This window comes from Microtus oregoni, unplaced genomic scaffold (assembly GCF_018167655.1).
Source record: "Microtus oregoni isolate MIOR12 unplaced genomic scaffold, Mior012 000025F_ref0000491, whole genome shotgun sequence".
Taxonomy (NCBI): Eukaryota; Metazoa; Chordata; class Mammalia; order Rodentia; family Cricetidae; genus Microtus; species Microtus oregoni.
The window spans coordinates 26,055,765-26,076,285 of record NW_024543084.1 but is presented as its reverse complement, the minus strand read 5'-3'; the positions used below and the strand labels follow the sequence as shown (position 1 = coordinate 26,076,285).

General features: G+C 50.7%; 1 protein-coding gene across 10 annotated transcripts in view; it reads right to left on the bottom strand.

Moving 5' to 3' along the window:
- Nucleotides 1–342: 342 nt before the first annotated feature.
- Eps15l1 (epidermal growth factor receptor pathway substrate 15 like 1) overlaps nt 343–20,521 on the bottom strand; it is an 83,041-nt gene continuing 62,862 nt past the window's right edge. For 3 of the 10 annotated variants that reach the window (XM_041674500.1, XM_041674501.1, XM_041674504.1), the window contains exons 22-25: nt 17,169–17,301; nt 15,295–15,342; nt 5,348–5,553; nt 343–892 (exon numbers count right to left, since the gene is read on the bottom strand). In XM_041674500.1, the coding sequence (XP_041530434.1) occupies nt 749–892; nt 5,348–5,553; nt 15,295–15,342; nt 17,169–17,301 (531 nt within the window). In that variant the 3' untranslated portion in view covers nt 343–748. Of the gene's footprint in view, nt 893–5,347; nt 5,554–15,294; nt 15,343–17,168; nt 17,302–20,521 lie in introns of those variants that run through there. The other 7 variants (XM_041674502.1, XM_041674505.1, XM_041674508.1 and 4 more) reach the window with 5 other exon arrangements.

The window sequence follows — 20,521 nt, the reverse complement described above, 5'->3', positions numbered from 1 at the left end:
GATTCATGCATGTGCACACACACAATAAATAAATAGAATGCAAAAATAAGTAAATAAATAAGACAAGTATGCAGTGCAGGGCTGAACCAGCAGCTAAGAGTGTGTACGGTCTAGCAGAGGACCAAGATGGCGACCCAGCACTCACACTGTATGGCTCCCAACTCTTGTACCTCCAGTTCCAGGGGATACAATAGCCCCTTTGGCCTCTGCCAGCACCTACAGGCATACACACGCACCGTGCACAAGCAAACAATTTAGTACTTCTCTTTACCCCTGCTGCAGGAGCACCTGTCCTCAGTCTGCCAGGGAGCCACTGACCCATGCTCCTAGACTGAAAACAAGATAGCTTCATGTTTTGTATTAAAATATTTTATATTAATCATTCAAACTTCATTTTTATACAACGAATGCATACATCATGTGTGTGGGGGCTGTCTTGTGGATGTGGGGAGGGCCTAGTGGTGGGACCTGTCTGCAGTCAGGAGACTGGAGGCCTCCTCTGCCTTTGAATGATCTGGAAGGTGAAGCCTGACTGATAGCCATCACACTGCAGACAGACCCGCAGCTTCCAGGCCTTTTGCCAGCTGCCCTCCTGGCCCAACCACAGGGGTAAGCTGCATCTACTGCCTCTGAACAAGGCCCCAAAGCCCAAGGCTCTGCGGCCAGCTTGTCCTTGGCTGTGGTGGCTGTGGCATAGCACGGCTTGAAGCGGGGCGCGTGCTGAGCATGGGTGGCCTCCCTGCACCACCTAAGCCGGCATGTCAGCCTTGCTGAGCGCGATGGCCAGCTCCAGGTCCTCCTGTTCCTGTCGCCGGAGTCTCGCCAGCCGCTCCTGCTCCGCTTTCTCACTCTCCCTCTTGGCCCAGGCCAGCTGCTGCTCCTCATTGCCAAACTAGAAAAAAAGATTGGGAAAGTGAGAGGGGGACCCAGAATGTGGGTGGAGGGGCCCTGACCTCACCCCATGTACAAAGAAGCAAGGTGCATCCAACCTGAACTGCCAACTGGAGGACCAGACACCCACCCCTGCAGAGAGAGGCAGCCTGGCCTGGTGCTGGAAGGTTCTAGCAGGCAGGCCCACCAACTCTGTAGGCACATCCTCCAGCTTTCTCTCTCCTTTTGAGACAGGTTCTCCTTATGGAGACCAGGCTGGCCAATCCTCCTGCCTCAGCTACCCCAACTGTCAAAGTTTCCATCCTCCTTAGGCTGGAGCCACACCCTCCCAGCTACTTAATTCTTCCAAGTCCTCTTGAGAGGCCTCAAGCACCCAGGGAGCCAGCCCACTGCCTGTATAGGGACCTCAACAGTCCCCTAATCACCATCTGTTCTAGTGAATGTGGAGATCTGTGTCCTCGAGAACAGACAGACATCAGCAGACAAGGGATGAAACACAAGCTCCTTGGGGAAGGAGGGAAGGACTGTGGAGAGGAGCACAGGCAGCTGCTTCACCAGGGCACTGGGCCCTCAGAATGAATCGTCTGTACGTTGTCACCAGTAACTGACACGGATAGTGGCTTGGGGACCTTGGAAAGTCTAGGTGGGAGATATGGGGGCCACAAGAAACCGAAGAGTCCCAGAACAGGACTGTGACTTCCTAGACAATGACAAGGCGTCTACCGGAGTATTACTTAGCTATGCTGCTGGTGGGAGTGTGGCCTCCCAGGGAAGGGGTGGAGCCCAGGAACCCTCACCAGGGCTCAGGTTGGGACCCCTCATCTGTTCCCCCTTACTGTCTTACGGAATTTTCCCAAAATTTCATGGGGAGCAAAATAAAAAAAGATGGACCGCAGGAAGAAGGGCTTCATCCTCCACAGCCCAGGATGAACAAGCCCCCGCCTCTACTGCACCTCACTCATCCCACAAACCGGGGTGCCTCTGAGCTAGAGGTCAAGAGAAAGAACCCCACACAGATCTGCCTCACGCACTTGGGCCGAGAGAAGTTTCTAGCAAGGATATTTTCTCAGTAGTACTGACTAGCTCTGATTGGAGATGCTTAGACTAAGCCATTTCTGGTTTTCCTGGGTCACAGAGGGGTGACCTGAGTCTGGGGTGTCTTAGGCGCCCCTTGAGCAGCAGCTTAGGTGCCGCTTCCTTTCGTACTGTCAGCTGCAAGGAGTCCCCTTTCTCAGACACCATCATCATTGAGAATTTGGTCAAGAAGCTTTTATTTCTGAAGCCCCTTGAAATCTGTCTGCATGGAGCGTACAGACAGGCTCTGCCTCCACTTCTCACTGTGTTCATGGACACCTTTGCGAGGCCCAGAGAAGTCAATCTGATGTCTGCCTGGCTCTTAGGGAAGCTGTGCAGGCTGTCAGCTGTTCTGCTAAATTCGCACCCATGGCTGCTTCTAAGGAACACACATGAGGCCCAAGGCAGAATGGCTGTTTGTGGCTGTTTTCTAGGGCAGGGACTTGGGCAACCCACACTGGCCTTGAATTCCCTGGGCCTCTGATAGGCACCACCGTGCCCTGCTTACCAGGATGTAAAGAAACCTTTTTGTTGTTTTCAAGAAAAGTTCTCTCTATACAGCCAAGGTTTCCCTCAACTCAGAGATCTATCTGTCTCCCTAAGTGCTGGGATCAAAGGTACCAACTACCAAGTCCTTTTTTGAGATAGGGTCTCTTATAGCCCAGACTGGACTTGAACCAGCTGAGGATGATCTTTAACTCCTCAACTACTGGATGCTGGAGATGGAGCCCTGGGCTTCATGAGCGCTGCCCACTGAGCTACAGCCAGAGCCCAAGAAAAGAAGCTTCCATTAAAGCTAGAAGGTGGTGGTGCACGCCTTTAATCCCAGCATCTGTGAGGCAGATGCAGGTGGATCTCTGTGAGTTCGAGGTCAGCCTGGTCTACAGAGTGAATTCCAAGACAATCAGGGTTACACAGAAAAGTCCTGTCTTGAAAAAAAAAAAAAAAAGCAGCTTCCAAAGTTACCGAGGAAAATGGCCCATTAGAAAGCTCTGAGGTGCCACAGCAGGTGCCAAGGATAGCATGGCCAGCCTGAATGAGTGACATCAGCTTCCAGAAGTCTACCCCAGCCATTTTCCACAGGTGACTACAGCCTTTTCTGAACCTGCACAGCCTGCACAGCACTGAAGCCCCAGCGAGCCTGGAAAGCAGGTTCAGGGAGGGCGATCCCACTGGACCCCTGCCGCAGGTGGGGACCGCACTGTGCTGATGGGAACACGGCCAGACCAGGCCAGGCCAGGCCAGGGCAGGCGGGATTTGGTTTCCCATCTGGAGATGAGGGTGTTTAAATGAAAAGTTAATCTAGGTATGGGTACAGGACCCAACATCCCAGCACCCAGAAGCTAAGAGTTTGAGGCTAGCCTAGACAAGACCAAAACAACAAACTGATAAACATGAAAAATAAACCTGAAGCCAGTAAGCACTCTGGGACAACGGAGTCGTTAGCCCAGGCACAGCTCGGAACCTGGTGTTTACGAGAAACTGCAGAGGAACGGAGCGCTCCGCCGGTGTGGGCACAGGAAGTGAACTGGCTTTTCAGAAAGGCCACAGTCATTTCTCTACACTGTGGTTCAGCGCCACCACCACTCTTCCCTGCCTAAACCGAGCACTGGAGTCACGTGGCAACAGCTGTGCCCTGTTTGTTTGTTTTTTTAAACGGACTATTTTATTTTTGTAGCCCAGGCTGACCTGGAACTCCTGATTCTCCTGCTTTTACCTGCCCAGTGCTGGTATAAGAGAGCCGGTGTGGACTGGGCACAGCACCAGTCCTGACCTTGTTGGTTAATAGTTCCCACAAGAAAATACACCTGGTGCTATCCAAAAAACTCAAAGAGCTTCTGTCTCTTTCTAAAGGCACACTGTGTGCGCTACCAACAGAGATGAATGGGCTGCAGCTCGGAAAAGTCACAGCTCCCCAGGGACCACAAGAGAGCCAGGGTCAATGTTTATTATTATTACTATTTTTAGACATCATCTCCCCACATACCTCAGGCTAGCCTCAACCCCGAGATCCTCCTGCCTCGGCTTCCCAGGACTGGGATAAGAGGTAAGTGCCATTGGGCCCAGCTCTGTTTATGTAATTCAAATAAAGCCACAATACAGCCACATCCCATGCATGTCACTAACAGCTGGGGAACACCTAGGTATTTACTATGCTCTGATACAAGTGCTTTGGGTTGTTTGTTTGTAGTGGGAATGCGGCTCTGCCAGTCTCTCACCACCAAGCCACGCTTCAGCCCTCCAGGTCTGTTTGGAGGCATGAGGATCAGTAGTTCACGACTACTGATTCTAGGCTACAAACTACAGTCTGGGCTTATCTCGAAGAACAGTAAGAAATGAGTAAACAGAGCAGTGATCCCAATGCCTCCCAAGACAACCCAGCGAGGAACTCACAAACCTTTACAAAGGAACGCTTCTGGGAAAATGACATGGACTATGGGAAGACAGTACACTCAGAGCACAGGCTGCCCTGAGGAAGGAGAACAGGGCACTGATGGTGAGAGCCCAGGCTGATTCCAGGAAGACCCTGGCCTGGGAGAGTGGCCTCTCTGAACCCGTGAAGGAGAGAAGAGGTTCCAGGGTGGTCATCTAGGGTGGATTCTTTCTCATCGTGGCTAATACATCAAACATAACAGGAAGTAGCTGGATCTCTCATTCTCGGATGTCCTACCTGGACTCTTGTCTCGCTTAGGCAGACCTGGCTCAGAGTCCTTTCTGAAGACTCCGAGGGCCTGAGGAAATGTTCACATTCAGTCTTGGGAAGTGCCTGCATGCTCAATCTCCAAAACTCACTGGACCAGCATGGTGGCGCACACCTTAGTCTCAACACTTGGAAGGAAGAGGCAAGTGGACTCTTGAGTTCCAGGCCAGCCTCTGCTACATAGGGACCATGTCTCAAACAGAAACCCAGTGAACACAAAGATCAGGCACACTCCGTGCCACTCTCCCAGGAGAAATTTCATCCTCCTGCAGTCCATTAAACTGTAGCTCTTATCTTTTTTTTTTAATCTTTTTTTAATATTTATTTATTTATTATGTATACAATGTTCTGTCTGTGTGTCTGCCTGCAGGCCAAAAGGGGGCACCAGATCTCATTTCAGATGGTTGTGAGCCACCATGTGGTTGCTGGGAATTGAACTCAGGACCTTTGGAAGAGCAGGCAATGCTCTTAACCACTGAGCCACCTCTCCAGCCCATGTAGCTCTTATCTTTATAGACAACCTATTTTTCTTAGAGGCCAGCGCAGAATAAATAACAAAAGTAGTAGATGGATGGTGGGAGGTGCCAGCAGCAGGAGCAGTGTCTGTAGCTGCAGAGGGACCCCCACCCCCAAGAAGCAGCAAGCCAGGCAGGAAGGCAGCCGAGGGAGGACTCAACTTACAGAGGTGAAGTCGGCAAAGCCGGAGGAAGAGGCCTTAGGAGGTTTAGATGAAGAGGAGGGGGCAAATGGATCTTTGCCACTAAATGGGTCCCCAAACCCCTTTTTATTTTGGAACGGGTCGCCGCTGTCAGCCCCGAGTGGCTGGAATGGATCGGGGGACTCGGGGAAGGCTGAAGAACCAAGCTGGCTTACAGGTGTACTCTGACCTGGAAAGTTTAGGGAAAAAACAAAACAAAAACAAAAACAAAAAAGAAAGAAACACAAGTTACTCACTACGACAGGGTGGAGGGTAGAGTGGGGCCCTTGGTTGCCTCTCTGAGGAGAGCAGTGGCCCTGGGGACTCTGATTTTTTTTGGGGGGGTCTGGAATCCACGACCCTATGCCCACTCTGTACTTGTTACAGCATGGAGTTAGTTGATAATAACCCCAAACAGAGGAACAACAAGGTTGTGAGCGGTGCCAGAAGAATGATTTAATTGCTTTAAAGTTATTTTTGAGACAGGGTCTTCCCATGCAGCCCAGGCTGGGCTTTGAACTCATCTTCCTGCCTCACCTTACCAAGAGATTGGGATAGCAGGTCTGCGCCACCACACCTGGCCCAAGATCACTTCAGGTCACATAAACACACAGACCCACCAGCAGCTAAAATTGGACCTGTCCTTAGTAGTTAAAAACACATTAGAACTCAAGTTTGGGTCCCAGTACCGAGGCGTGGTTCTGAGGTGTCACTGGCCCTCACTTCCCTATAGTTATATTTCATTCAGAGAATACCTAGGAAGAAACAGGCAGGCTGTTTGCATGTGACTCACTTTAGCCCAGCCCATCACACCTTTCCCATTACAGCTGAGCAGAGAGACACAATAAAAACATCTAAGGGCAGCAAGAGGGGGCAGGGAGGATTCCCTGGTGATAAGGTCACAGGCAGAGCAGAGCACAGGGCAAGATTACAAGTGACAAATACCAACCACACACTTTCCAAGGCAGGCAGGTACTCCTGCATCCTGATGCTGCACCTCTGCCCAAGCACAGGGCCCGGACATCCGACATGGCTGAGACATCAGTCCCAAGGGCCAGGTCAGCACAGCTCCCTGGTGTTAATGAACTACCCACACCGGCTCTCATGGTTTCAAAATCATCATTCAGAAAGAAAGTAGACCAGTGCACAGCCTGACAGCAGTTTGGCTGGCAAGATTTCTGAGCAGGTAAGGCGCTTACCACCAACCCTGACGACCTGTGCCACGCCAGGCACCAACATGGGAGGGACAGGCAGCTTTGTAAGGTACTTTGACTTACACATGTGCCACGGCATTCACCCCCCACACCCAGCAAGTGAATAAATGCAAGTAAAAAGTCCTAGCATTGTATTCTGTTCCCCCCAGACCACTGAGCCACCCCACTCCAGCTATCTAGGGCTCCAAACTCAATTCACACCTTCCACTCTCTGCTCTGGGGTTCGTGAAGGAAAAGTTCTCTCCTCATGTGTGGTGCAGGAAGGAGAGACTGGGGTGTTGTCAGGATGATACTCGGGAGCTGACTCTTGCACCTGATGGAACCCTGGCTGCAGCTTTTAGAAGAAAGCATCAATGGCAGCCTGGGTCCAGACAGCTGTAAAGTGCAATAGTTGGAACCAGGTTGTCTCTCAGCTTAGTTTACGTTAGAGGTGTAGCACCATGAGAAGTTTCACATAATAGTGACCTGGTGCCACCCACCACTAGGAGGTAACAACTTGACAGGGTAGGCAAGGGTTCTGCTATATTTCACACACTCACAAGACACATCTGGAGTGGAACCTGGTGACAGGAGGGCGCAGCAAGTGCCTGGCATGGGAGGAGTCCAGTGAGCATCACTGTCCTGTTTCTTCGGGATGCTGCTCCCCCCCCCCCAAAAAAAAAGGATAGCTGGGCGGTGCTGGCACATGCCTTTAATCCCGGCACACAGGAGGCAGAGACAGGCGGATCTCTGTGAGTTCAAGACCAGCCTAGTCTACACGAGCTAGTTTCAGGACTGGCTCCAAAGTAACACAGAGAAACTGTCTCGAAAAAGAAAAAAAAAAAAGATAAAAGAGCCCCCGTCAGAAGGATAGGTACACATCTCATTCCACAGAGGTTCTGACCCCTGTGGCTTATTAAAGCCTATCTCTCTCCCACTCCCAAATATCCCTGCAGGCCAATCACCAGCAAGCCCACCCAACAGGCACGAACAAAAAGGCAGCCAGCAGAGGCTGGGGAGGCTTGCAAGGCTCCAGCACACTTTTGGTACTGACCCAGGGTCCAACTGTTGTCCTGGGCCTTTCTTCATCCTGTGGTCTGGGAGCCTCACCCAGGCAAAGGGAGTGTGACATAGGAGAGGTCCCTGTCCTCGTTTGGGGACCCTCTCTGGTCACTGTCTCTGTAACTTCCACCCTAAACAAACCCCCTCTTGCCAGGGGTCCTGCCACAGAGCCCTCCCCATCAGCCCCTCATGCACTTGGCCTCATCTGCACAGACCATCCACGTGCAAGGTCATATTGTGGAGGCTGTTCCAGTGCCCACTTATTGGCTTAGATGCCTCCCTGCCACACCTGGTGGTCAAGTCACTATGTGCTTTCTCATTCTCTTCTTGAAGGCTGGAACCTGCACCCCTGAGTCTGGACCTTGCTCCCCATCCTCAGTGCCTAATCAGGAGCTGGGAGGGAGGCAGGGAGGGAAGGAGGAAGGGAAGAAGGAAGGGAAGAAGGGAGGGCAGGCAGGCGGGCTGTGGGCCTTTGAAGAAATGTGGCTTGTTGTAGCACAAAATCTGAGTTCCCTAGGTACTGGAGTACTAGAAAAGTCCCAGAACCACACTGACTCTCCTCCCAGGGTTCTGCAGTGATCCCAAACCTGGGCACTCTCAAATTAGATGCTATCTTATGCCCCACCATGCATAAATACACACTAACTCATGCTTGTGCAGACCTAGTACTGACTGAGCAAGGTCGTAGGCTAGGGACGGAACCAGCTGCCCCCCGGGATTCCACACAGCCTTGCTGCCTACTCAGCCTGTCTCCATACCCCTCCATCAAGTTCATGGCTAGAAGTCCTGACCCCCAGCTATGAAGAGCAGGCCACTATTGTTAAAATTATTGTTTTTTGAGAAATGGTCTCATATAACCCAGGCTGGCCTTGACCGTATTATGCAGACTGTCATCCGTACTTGGGAGGCTGAGGAAGGATTATGAGCTTGAAGCTAGACTGTATTACTTAGCCAGCCCCATCTCAAGTAAAAACAAGGGTGGGGCGCTTGTTTAGCCCCGAGTGAAGCACTGGGTTTCATTCCCTACCCACTAAAAACTAGGCGTGGCTAGCCACACCTTTGATTCCAGTACAGCGGCTGAGGCAGGAGGACCAGAAGTTCAAGTTCAACATTAGCTACCAGAGTCTGAGGCTAGCTTGGACTACATGAGACTCTGTCTCAAAAACAATGAACAATAAGAATTTAAGAGCAGGACATTTCTTGCAGGATATGCTGAGGCTAGGCAGGGAAAGGAGGCGACTAGCCACTTCTGGACCACTCTTAGTCTATTTAATGAAGAGCTTTTTCTCCCTTGGCTCGGGGATTAAACAAGACACGAAAAACTGTTTTGGTGGGAGGGCAGTCAGGAGCCTAGCCGGCTGCAGTCAACTGAGGCTGAGGCTTCTGAGAGCAGAGAGGCGATCAGAGATGAAAAGAGCCTTTCACACCAAGACTCGCTGCAGCCGAAACCGTTATTTAGAAATCGCGACTGTGCTCATGAAACCTGCCAGGAGCAACTGCTGCCTCTTGTTTTCAGGAGGGAGACGGTTTTCTCTTAGGTGCCTGTGTTTTGGGTGCTGGTGTGCAGGCGCTGCAGGTCCCTGCCACTTGCAGGTTGGTGTGGCCCTGGATTGTGCCCACAGCTTGAGCAATGAAGGAAGACCCTGGCCGTGGCTTCCTACTTGGCACTGAGCTATTTTTGGTGGCTGTATTGTTTCAAGACTGGGTCTAGTTCCTGCTTTTATGTAACCACTTCTGCTAACTCCTTCATCGCTTTCCCCATTTTTCGAGGTGAAGCTGATCCCGGGTCTGACAAAGTCACTCTGTCTACCCCAGCAGTAGGAAGCAAAGTCACAGTGCTTTTGGCTCTTGGGACACGAGTATGGAGAAATGGCTGCGGAAAAGGGATCAGAAAAAACTAAAAAAGACTGAGGCCATGTCTCAAAGACAAAACTGGCAAGACAAAGGTGCTTGCTCCCAAGCTTGACATCTAGGTTCAATCCCCAAACTCACACAATGGAAGAACTGTCCTGACAGTTGCCCTGAGCCTCATCTGTGTGTCACTGACCAAAGTGCACACACAAGCAAATAAATGTAGAAAACCAAAACAAAGGGAAGAAATAAACAACAATAAAAGAATTGTCTAGCCAGGCATGGTGGCACACACCTTGAACTGGGAGGCTTGGCAGGGGGAATGAGACGACTCCTCTTTCCCCGCTATGCCCCAAAATAACAAATGAAAATAAAAACGTTACATGAAAATTTAACGGGATGGTGCGTGATAACTGATGCCACAGCGGGCATGGTACCCCTGGCCATGCTCTCCGGCCGCTGCACTAGCTGAGGGGACTGAAGAAGCACAGTAGGTCGTATGTGGAAACCACAGCAGTTTCAACAGCCACCCGAGCGGTGTACCGAAACCACACACAGCACTGACTTCGGCAAAAACAACACGAACTCCATGGTTTACCACAGCACACTCTGCTAAAAAAAAATTACTCAGTGGCCGGCCCCACCCTGGAAGAATTTCTTTAATTTTTCTATTTTTCAGGTTTTTGAGGCTGTTTGTCTCCCAGCACAGAAAGTCAGCACAGCCAGAGACTAAAGATCAGGGAAGTGCCTTTGCCTTTCTTAGCTTGCTTCTCAGGGATCCACTGAGCCATTCCTTCCCAGAGCCAGGCTCGAATAACACACTGGATCTCAATAATCAGTTCCAAGAGGGGTGGCTGATACAGAAGAACAGTCAAGAGGTCTGGGGTGCAGGGACCCTAGAAATTTGATTAAGAAGAATATCAAATATCAGGACCGGGCTCTGGTGTATTCAGAAGGCGGAGGTAGGGGGATCATTAGTTCCAGGCAAACCAGTCTGGGCTATAGAGTGAAACATCGTACTGTAAAAGGGGAAAAAAATTTGCACCCAAGAGAGAGCATGTGCTTGCCCCTGTCAAACTCTGAGTTCTGTTGACACAATTCATTGCTGTACTTAGAAAACGCAGTTCTGCAGATGAGAGATAAATACAGGAAAAACACCCCCCAAAAAAGACAACTAGAAAACAAAGACTAAAGGTTTGTGGTCAGGGCAGCTGCCCCACCCCAGCCATTACCCTCTGCAACCCAGGTCGTTCCCACACTGCCATGCACCGACATGGGCACCCACACACCGTTACTGTCCTTTTTTGCCCTGGACAGCACTGGTTGTTCTCACTGCCAGGCTTTTCTGGGAGTCCTTTTGTCGGGAACTAGGTGAGGGACACCAAGAAGTCACCAGAAATCTCATCTCTTTTTGCTCACAGCTTACCAACAAAGCAGAGACTACGTAGGGACAGAGAGGAGAGAGAAATCAGATTGCCTGACTCAAACTTTCAACTGTCATAAGAAAGGAGTTCTTTCTGCTCACACCTCCGTTCTCCCGCTGACAGTTCTGGCAGCCTTGGTGCCCAGGCCACTGAGGGCTTGCAGGCAGTTCTGCACATTGGCAGATCAGAGCACAGTATAGCAGCATAGTCCAGGAGATAAAAATCTGATGTACCGGATCATATCATGGTGCCAAAACTTCCCACCCAAAATATTTACCAATTTTTGAGAAGTCTTGCTTGGTGCATCAGAAGGGACAGGATGAGGTTTGGGTCTGAGCTGAGGAGAAAAGCTGAACAAATATTTGTTATCCCCACCTGTGCTTGGGCTATTTTGTCTGCTGTGATACGGGCAGGGGTCATGGGAGTCTGGGAGTCTGCTGTGTTAGCAGACACGGAGCTGCCCCACCATGAAAAGGGTCCACAAAAGACAAAGAGGTCTGAAGCAAGAAAGACAATTCCGAGTTTTCACAAGGGCCGCTCTGATCTCTAACGAGGAACTGGTGAACGGGGTAATATTAGCCTACAGAAGAAAACAGGCTGGGGGGCAGGGCTGACACAAATTGCTACAAACCACCTGCCCTGTGTTCTGTCATTTGTTTTGGTGTTTCACTCTGCAGTCCCAGTGGGACCTTGTGCCCCATGTGCTGGGATCACAGGCACAAGCCACCATTTCTGGCACACATCAGTCTTCTGAGAAGTCACTTTTGACATGATCCTTCTGTTCCAGTGGGTGTTCAGGGAGATGTTCTCTGCAGAGAAGTGGCAGCCGTGGGGCTGCCAGGGACCTCTGTTCTTCCTTACAAGGGCCAACACAGCCAGAATGCTACCTCTGTGAAGGGGGGACTCAGCACAGACCGTGACGTCTGCAGTGGGAATGAATGACCTATGCTGGAAAGGGTCACAGGCCCATGGAGCCCGAGGAGGGTTGAGGGGAGGAACCCTACTTGGTTCTCTTTTCTTTTCTTTCCTTTTTTTTTTTTTTTAAAAAAAATTTATTTAATTTTATGGACATTGGTGTAAGGGTTTCAAATCCTCTGAAACTGGAATTACAGACAGTTGTGAGCTGCCATGTAGGTGCTGGGAATTGAATCCAGGTCCTCTGGAAGAGCAGTGTTCTTAATCACTGAGCCATCTCTCCAGCTCCCCTCTTTTTTTTCCTAATATACTTTATGTACACGAGTGCTCTACTTGTATACCTGCATGACAAAGAGGGCATTGGATCCCATTATAAACAGTTGTGAGTCACCATGTGGTTGTTGGGAACTGAACTGAGGACTTCTAGAAAAGCAGCCAGTGCTTTTAACCACTGAACCATCTCTCCAGGCCCTCTACTTGGTTCTCTTTATGGTGAAATTTCTGACAAGCTGTGAGCGACCACACTGACCCTGCCAGAGGGCCAGGGAAGTTGTACCTGGAGCCAATAGCCTGAGTCCTTTAGGTGAGTCAACGGTAGACCCTCAGCTCAGTGAGGACCTGGAAGTTAGTTGCTCATGCCCACTCATCACCACAGATGCAGGTGGGAAGGAAGACCCTATTTCTCTGGGCTTATGTCTCGCAGGCTCCCCAGGACTTCCACTGTCTGGATGTGAATCACCCCTGGCGTAGCGTTTACCCACTACTGCATACCAGGTAATGGAGTTACAGGACATCCATTGGAATCATCTTGCTGGGTACAGTGGGGTGGGTGTGACAAGGTAGGCAAATACTTCTATTTCAAACTGTTCTGCTAACTCTACAGAACAGGAATTGCAGGGTTACTGCAACCAGCTGGAGAAGCATGGATTAACTCATAGCCTGGGAAGCAGCCCTTTCAGCTATGGGTGCCTCCTCAGCCAGCATCTGCATAGGCAATGGGTACAGTGAATGAGGGCAAGATGGGGGTGATGGTGCTCCACCAGTTTAGGAGTCTCAGGCGGCTTGGGTGCCTTCTGCCCCTGCTGGCTGGCTAGCAAATGCCAGCGTCTTCCTGAAATGGAATAAGTGTGTCCCATTCTAAACTCTCTAGTATACCCGCTGCATTATCTCTTTGCCACCATCGTGAGAACGGAATTAAAGTAGTTATATTCAGGGCAGAGGTGCTAACCACAGGCTCAGATGGCGATGCCATTTGACAATACACAGTAACGAGAGGCTCGCGCACAGTATGGCCAGTGTCAGGGCCCAGACACGCAGGTTCTGTCGTTGGCCTGGGACTTCACAGGAGGGTTGAAAGCACACTGGAGTGGAATGCTTATGGTCCTAGAACATTCTCTGTGCCTGTACTCTGCAGGCCACAGTGACCCTGTGAGGAACTCATGCCACTCTGCATAGATCTCACACGGATGGGAGAGGATGTATTGTCCCGGTAGAAGTGACTTTTTGCTTCTGCTTTGGAAAGGGCATCAAATTCAATACAAGTCCGGACCATTCTCATGTTGCCTGAGAGATATTTGCTAACGTAAATGTACTGATGGTGACATTGTGGGAAGGAGCAAAAAGCTACTATGACCTTATCCCTATCGTGTGCCTGGCCTTGTAGAAAAGAGGTCATGAGTAGTAATAAAGATGATCATTAACTTGGGGAGAGGTTAAAGGTGACTGGCTGGTGAGTGGGTGCCGCTGGGGCAGCGGGCAGGCTCTGCTAGGAGCCGCAGGGCAGCACTGGCAGGAAGTGGCAGGGTGGGGCCCGTCAGGATTCCGCTATCTCAGGCAGCCCAATCACTGACGCCCACACAGCCGTTTCCTGCACTTAAAAAAAAAAAAATCTGTTTCTCTCTTTGCAAATCAACAACTTTTACCTAGAAACTTTAGCGGTGAGTTCTGACTGATCTCCGTCTTCGTCCGTTGCAGAAAATACACCACTGTTTACCTGGGGGAGGTGTGCGCTCACTGGCAGTTTTCAAGCTGTTTTGCATGCGTCTGAAAGCAGTCAGTTGCCTCAGGCTCAGACAGACACCTGCAGGTTATTTAATACCTTGACAGACCTTTCTAGAAAAGATCTCCAGGCATGAAAATGCAGCGCTTTCAAAACACTCAACTTTTCTGCACACCCCAGCAGCCTACATACATACTCTGTAGCTTCAAGGAGAGTACTCTATCATTGGCATTGGGGTGGGGGGGCACCACAACAGACGCAGCTGATCCCTAGGTGAACTGAAATGAGCTAGGACAAACAGAAGACCCCAAGAGACATGGAGCTGGGAGAACGCAGCATGTAACTATATGCTGCCCAGACCCAAACTATACATCCTGAGCGCAACCCTCAGGGGACCCTGCACCTGGGACAGCTGGGTGCACACGGAATGCAAGGCAGACCTGTACACCATTCATCATGCCATGTGCTTTACTTACAAGCCTGGGCCCAGGCTGTGGAAAACTGAGGCAGGTGAGCTTTGGGCATGTATCCAAGGCAGCCCATAGACATCTGCCTGAGGCCCTCATGTCCCCAAAGCAGCCTGACTGAACAACTCCTTAGATTTTTGCTGGAAAGGTAGACCAAAGCTAAGTGGCCACTTCCAGGCACACGGACTCAGCAGGGTTTTTCAGAGAGTCTCTGTCCCTGGGCTAGAAAAGCCCAGGCAGTAAGATGGTAGCACATCTCACATGCAGGGCAGTCACAATGAGGAAAGCCACTGTCACTCACAATTCCTGCTTGAATCAGCTAAAACAGTCTGGAGAAGCACTGCCGTTGTCCCACGTTCTCTGCCAGGTACACCACCCATAGGGGTCCTTGGGAGCAGAGTGCCCTACCTCCTCCATCCCCTCCTACTGCAGAATTCCACATGTGATATCGCAAGGATCTGAACGATGGAGCTGAGGGCTGTTTTTGCTGTACACTGGTCACGTGGTTTTCCTCAATGGAAAAAGGGTGGGCAGAAAAGCACCATCCAAAAACAGGGCATGATGAGGCATGAAGTCTGAGGCAGGAGAATTGTCGAGTTCCAGGTTATGACAGAGATCCTGTCTCAGACATAAAATAAAATAAAGGTCCCACTTCAGCTTGGCTATGTCCCTTCTTAAGTGGTCAGAAGACAGAAAGTGCCCTGGCTCCTGAGCAAGTCCAGCCATGTCAGTGTGAACTGTTGCCCCATCCACCTGAGAGTAGCTGTGGCATGTGTGGTGTGGATGGGACACAGGAAGAAGCGCAAGATTAGGCTCCAAATCCATGCATGAACCAGGCACTTGATGCCAAATGCTTTCCCATCAAACAGGGCTAATTAACAAGTCAGCTAAGGCGGGGGAGGGTCCTGAGCTGTGCACTGGTACCATGGCGGTACCTGCATGGTTAGACTAGCATGAGATTAACACAACCACAGCATAGGATGCTGGGCTTACATGCACCCCACACACATCTGTACCTACCACCCAGCAGTGTGTACATGGCCGCGCCTTTCTGTCCAGCTGCTGCTTCTGGGTAGAGTGAAATGAAAAACACTTAGGCCCCCACAGGTACTCTGCAGCTGCTCAGGATTACAGTGCACGAGAGAGCCCCAGTTCTCAGGATGCTGGGACCCTCCTGGCTGGGTTCTCCTGATTGCTGATGTAAGAGCAAATGGAAAGTCACAAGAGACAAGTGATGGAGGGGAGGTGGGGACCAAGTCCAGGTGCAGATGCCATCTTCCCCTGTGACTCTGGGTGGCCCCCATGCCCTCTTGCTCCCCTTCCTCCGTGGTAAGTAGACATTGTGTTGCCTGCCCTGTCTATCGCAGGGTCTCACTAGCATCAGAAAAGATAAGGGATGCACCAGGCCTCCCAAAGTCAGACAGCAAGAACACACATGCACACACATCCAAGGCACAGTGGCTGTGACAGAACCCAGATCTACATCATCGAAAAAGCACCAGATTCAGAGCCTCAAACAGGTGGCTGAGGGCCATGAGGTCCCGATCCTGGGCCGATTCTTGAGAAGACTCCACTGCAATGCGAGGTACGGGGCCACTGAGCACTCAGCACTTTACAAGCTGCCTGCTCTTTAAATTCAGCGTGAGGAGAGGACACACAAGGACATGGGAGGCCATGTGGGACAGTGTCAGCACTGTTTGTGTTCATGAGAGCATGTCTGTGGACACACATGATGCAGGAGTGAGTGTAGTGCTTGCAGGTGTGCAGGTGAATGACACAGGCAGTGGGCACGCTGTAGGAATGAATGCTCACTTGACACTCCAACATTTGACACCATGAGTACATACGCAAAACATACATAGGCACACACACATTCAAGCTTTTGTTTTCAAAGTGCATGTGAGCCGTGAGTGATGGAATATGCATGTGGGCACGCGCACACACTGCCTGTGAATGAGGGGCATGTATGTGCAGGTGTGCACATGTTTTTACATGCTACATCCGAGGTGATGGAGTGCAGGGTGCTACCCACAGTGGAAGAACTCCCCTGTACTTCCAGGCCAGGTCTTTTACAGGTGCCCCTTTCCTGCCTTTTCACAGAGAGTATGCTCTCATCATACAGTCTGCCAACCTGTCCCTGAGAGGCACTGGTGACTGGAGGGGTGGGCAGCCTCTTCAGGATAACCTTCCCTCTATCTTCTGTAGGTAGTCTGTGAAGGTGTCCTGCTGCCAAGGACAACCTGGATAGCAGAGTGGGGTGGATGATGGACAGGAGCCTGTAGGGACAGTTGTGGCCCTGTGGCCACCTGCTCTTATTAGGGACTGGAAAGAAATGTTTCCTTTTTTTCAGTATTAGATATTAAAGCCAGGACTTCAGGCATGCAAGGCCATTGAGCTCTGTCCTCAACCCTTCATATGGTAGTCACAAGTATTCAGGATGTGCTAGGGGAGGGCACAGTGGCCCTCTCTGGAGAACAGGCTTCAGGATTGTGAGGTTATAGGGAAGAGGGCAGGAAGCCCCTCTGGCAGCCTTCTGACCAGGTGGGCCAAAACTACCACCTTACCCCAACACTCAGGGTCCCTGCTGCAGCCACCGTAGGAACGGCATGAGGCCAGGAGGATGTTGGACACTAAGGGATAGTGCAGATATAGGTACACTGATGCAGGCGCCTTCAGGGGGACCTTCATGTGGATACTATCACAGCCTGGACCTTGGGACAGGGAAATAGCATAGCATACACAGCTCAAGCAGAGGGCAATGGGGAGGTATTGGGGTAGAGGGGAAACTCTCCTACCCTGGGGTCTACTCTACTCTGGACTGCTCAATGGAGGGGCCCTGCGCCCGCCGCCCTGTCCCCACGGGCGGGTGCCGCGAGAGGAGGAAGCGTACTGACCGCTGGGCGGTTTGGGCCGTGGAGGAGCGGGCTTCTTCGGAGGCAGAGCGGGAGTGTCCTGTTTACTTTTAAAGGGGTCATCTGAGAATCCTGTGCCTCCCAAGGAGGAGGAGAAAGGGCCAGAAGGTGGGGGCTGTAAGAGAGGACACGAAAGAGGCAAAAACAGACATTAAAAAGAAGGCACTGGGCAAATACTCCCGCACCAAGAGCCCTGGCAAGACCAGGGTCTTCTCAAGACTCCACTTTCCTCCACCCTCAAAAGCCAGGCCCTCTGAATGAAAGGGAAGCCACCAATACAAGCAGCAGAGGGTAACCCTATTCCCCAATGGTCTCTCTTGCTCCATTATGGGATCTTTCTCAGCTCAACACTACACATGGGTTCCTGGGACTTCAGCTCATGTTCAGAGATGCGTATGGCCTCAGCCTCTGCTGGTCTGATTCTGGAACAAACCCTCTCTATGCCCCCAGAGCCTGTATGCTGCAGCCCGCTGAGTGATTCAGGCTGGAGTGTCTGCTCCAATGCCTGTCCCCCTTCATCTGCTGGCACAACCACACTACCTCCGTTAGCTCTACCCACTCGTGGCAGCTACTTCTACTTCAGCTTGTTTCCCTACCCAAGGCTTTAGTCTCAATTAAAGCCCCAATTCCTGTTTGAAATAAGACAGTTATAAACAGATGGATGAGGGAGTGGTGAATGGATAGACAGACATGTGGGTAAGGGTGGATGGGACCTGTGGGTGAACATGGGTGAGACATGTCGTGGATGAGACGTGGGTGAGGGTGGATGGATAAACGCACAGACTGATGTGGTTAAATGGGTGAGTAGATGCATGGGTGTGTAGGTGAATGGGTGGTAGAATGGTTAGTTTAAATCCTCAACCTGCATAATCCACAATCACCAGGGAAGAAATTCTCAACAATGAGGGCTCCAAGTCTAGATAAGGTTAGCCTGTAGGCATGGGAGCAGGGACCATTTTGATTACGATTACAGGAACTGAGGTGGGAAGACCTGCCCACTGTGGGTGGCACCATAGACTATAAGCGAGATAGAGAGCTAAATACAAACATTCACACATTTATCCCCTGCTCTGGACTGTGAGTATGACTGGCTGCTTCAAGCTACACTCTGACTTCCCCACAGTGATGGACCAGGATATTTTATGACAGCAACATGAGAAGAGCAGGACAGATGGATGGGATAACGAGTAGATGGACAGCAGATAGATACATAGTGGGCTGATGGGGGTAGTCTGGTGGATGGATGGGTGGAGAAAGGAGGAGGAGGAGGGAGGGGTGGTAAACAGAAGTCAGACCGCACATGGGACTGGTGTACCAAGCGCACTCTAAGTGCTCTTCAGGGTGTACAGGTGCCAGGTCTTGGCCTCATTTGAGCCCATCTCCTCAAAACACAAAACAAATAAATACAGCTAGGTATGGTGGTACAAGGGATAAGGTGAAGAGGAAGGCCTAAAAAACACCGGATAGACAGCATAGAGGAAGACCGTGGAACCTTGGGTGATGGAGGAAGGTCACTGGCTAATAAAGGAACTGCCTTGGCCCATTTTATTGGTTAGAACATAGGTAGGTGGAGTAAACAGAACAGAATGCTGGGAGGAAGAGGAAGTGAGCTCAGACTCCACAGCTCTCCTCTTGGGAGCAGACGCCTCAGAGAGACGCCATGCTCCCAGCTCCCAGGCAGACTCGCTGAAGCTCCGACCCAGGATGGACATAGGCTAGAATCTTCCCGGTAAGCGCACCTAGGGGCGCTACAAAGATGATTAGAAATGGGCTAAATTAATATGTGAGAATTAGCCTAGAAGAGGCTAGATAGAAATGGGCCAAGCAGTGATTAAATGAATACAGTTTGTGTGTTGTTATTTCGGGCATAAGCTAGCCAGGCAGCCGGGGTTCTGGGGACGCAGCCCCACCGCTCATTATTACTACACTTGGGTGTGACACTAACACAAGCATCTAGGACTGCCCAGGGTAGGAACAGCTGGAGAACCGCCATAAACAGGCTGCCCACGCACACTTAAGCATTGCCAGGGCATAAATGATGATGAGATACGATGGACTGTGAAGCTCTATGAGGCCCCCTGGGAACTCGGCCAAGTATTAGAGACCCCAGGGGAAGTTTAGCAGATGGACCCCACTCTGGTCCGAGCCCTGCCTGTCAATAATCACTCTGTCTTGGCACTGATTCAGTGGTGGGCCTGGACCTCCCCCTGCTGGTAAAGGGCTCCCACCACTCATGGCATCCTTCCCGGTTCAGGGTCAGTGTCTGTGGCTGGCAGGTGCCTGTGTATCAGCATCATAGGGATGCAGTGCCTCTTACCTATGGGGGAGACACCCTCTGACAGACAGTGGACAAACCACAGTGGCCAGATCATTTGAGATACTTGCAGGAAAGAGCTGGAGCCTCCCATGTGGGAGAAAGATCTCTGTGGTATGGCAAGAGGTAGGTTTCCTGATCCTCCTGCCTCAGTCTCTTGGATGCTAGGAGGACAGGCAGGTACTATCACACCTGGTGGAGAGCATGCAAATAGGAAAGAGAAATGGAAATGCTAAGAGGGATTGCTGTGATCCCTGGACCTGCATGGTGGAAACAAGAAACTCCTCTAATACTTGTGCACCTTGGGGCATTTGGCACACTTACACAAATAAAATATGGTGGAAAACAATAAAGTGAAATGCAGGGACAATGGGTGATGAAGAGCACTGGCTGCTCTTGTGAGGTCCACATGGCAACTCACAAACATCTGTAACTGCAGCTCCAGGAGTCTAACAGAGCTTTGTTGCATAAGACATATATGCAAACAAAATACCGTACACATAAACTAATTCTTTCTTAAGTGAAATATCTGACTGGATACAGTGCTACAGACCTTTAACCCCAGGACAGACAGATCTCTGTCTGAGTTTGAGGCTAGTCAGGGTGCTAGAGGGTGAGACTCTGTCATGGACAATTCAAAGTCAACTTGACATAAGCTAACATCATCTGAGACGAGGGAGTTATAATTAAGAAAATGCCTCCAGTTGAGTGGTGTGGCACAGGCCTTTAATCCCAACACTTGAGAGGCAGAGGCTGGCAGATCTCTTGAGTTAGAGGCCAGCCTGGTCTACAGAGTGAGTTCCAGGACAGCCAGAGCTATAAGGAGAGACCTTGTCTTAGAATTAAAAAAAAAAAAAAAAAAAAAAAAAAAAGATTAAAAAAAGTCCCCATAAATTTAGGCTGCAGGCAAACATGTAGGGCATTTTCTTAATTAGTGGTTGATGGGGTAGGGTTCAGCCCATTGAGGGTGGTTCCATCTCTGGTCTGATGGTCATTGGGAGCAAGCCAGTAAGCAGCTTCC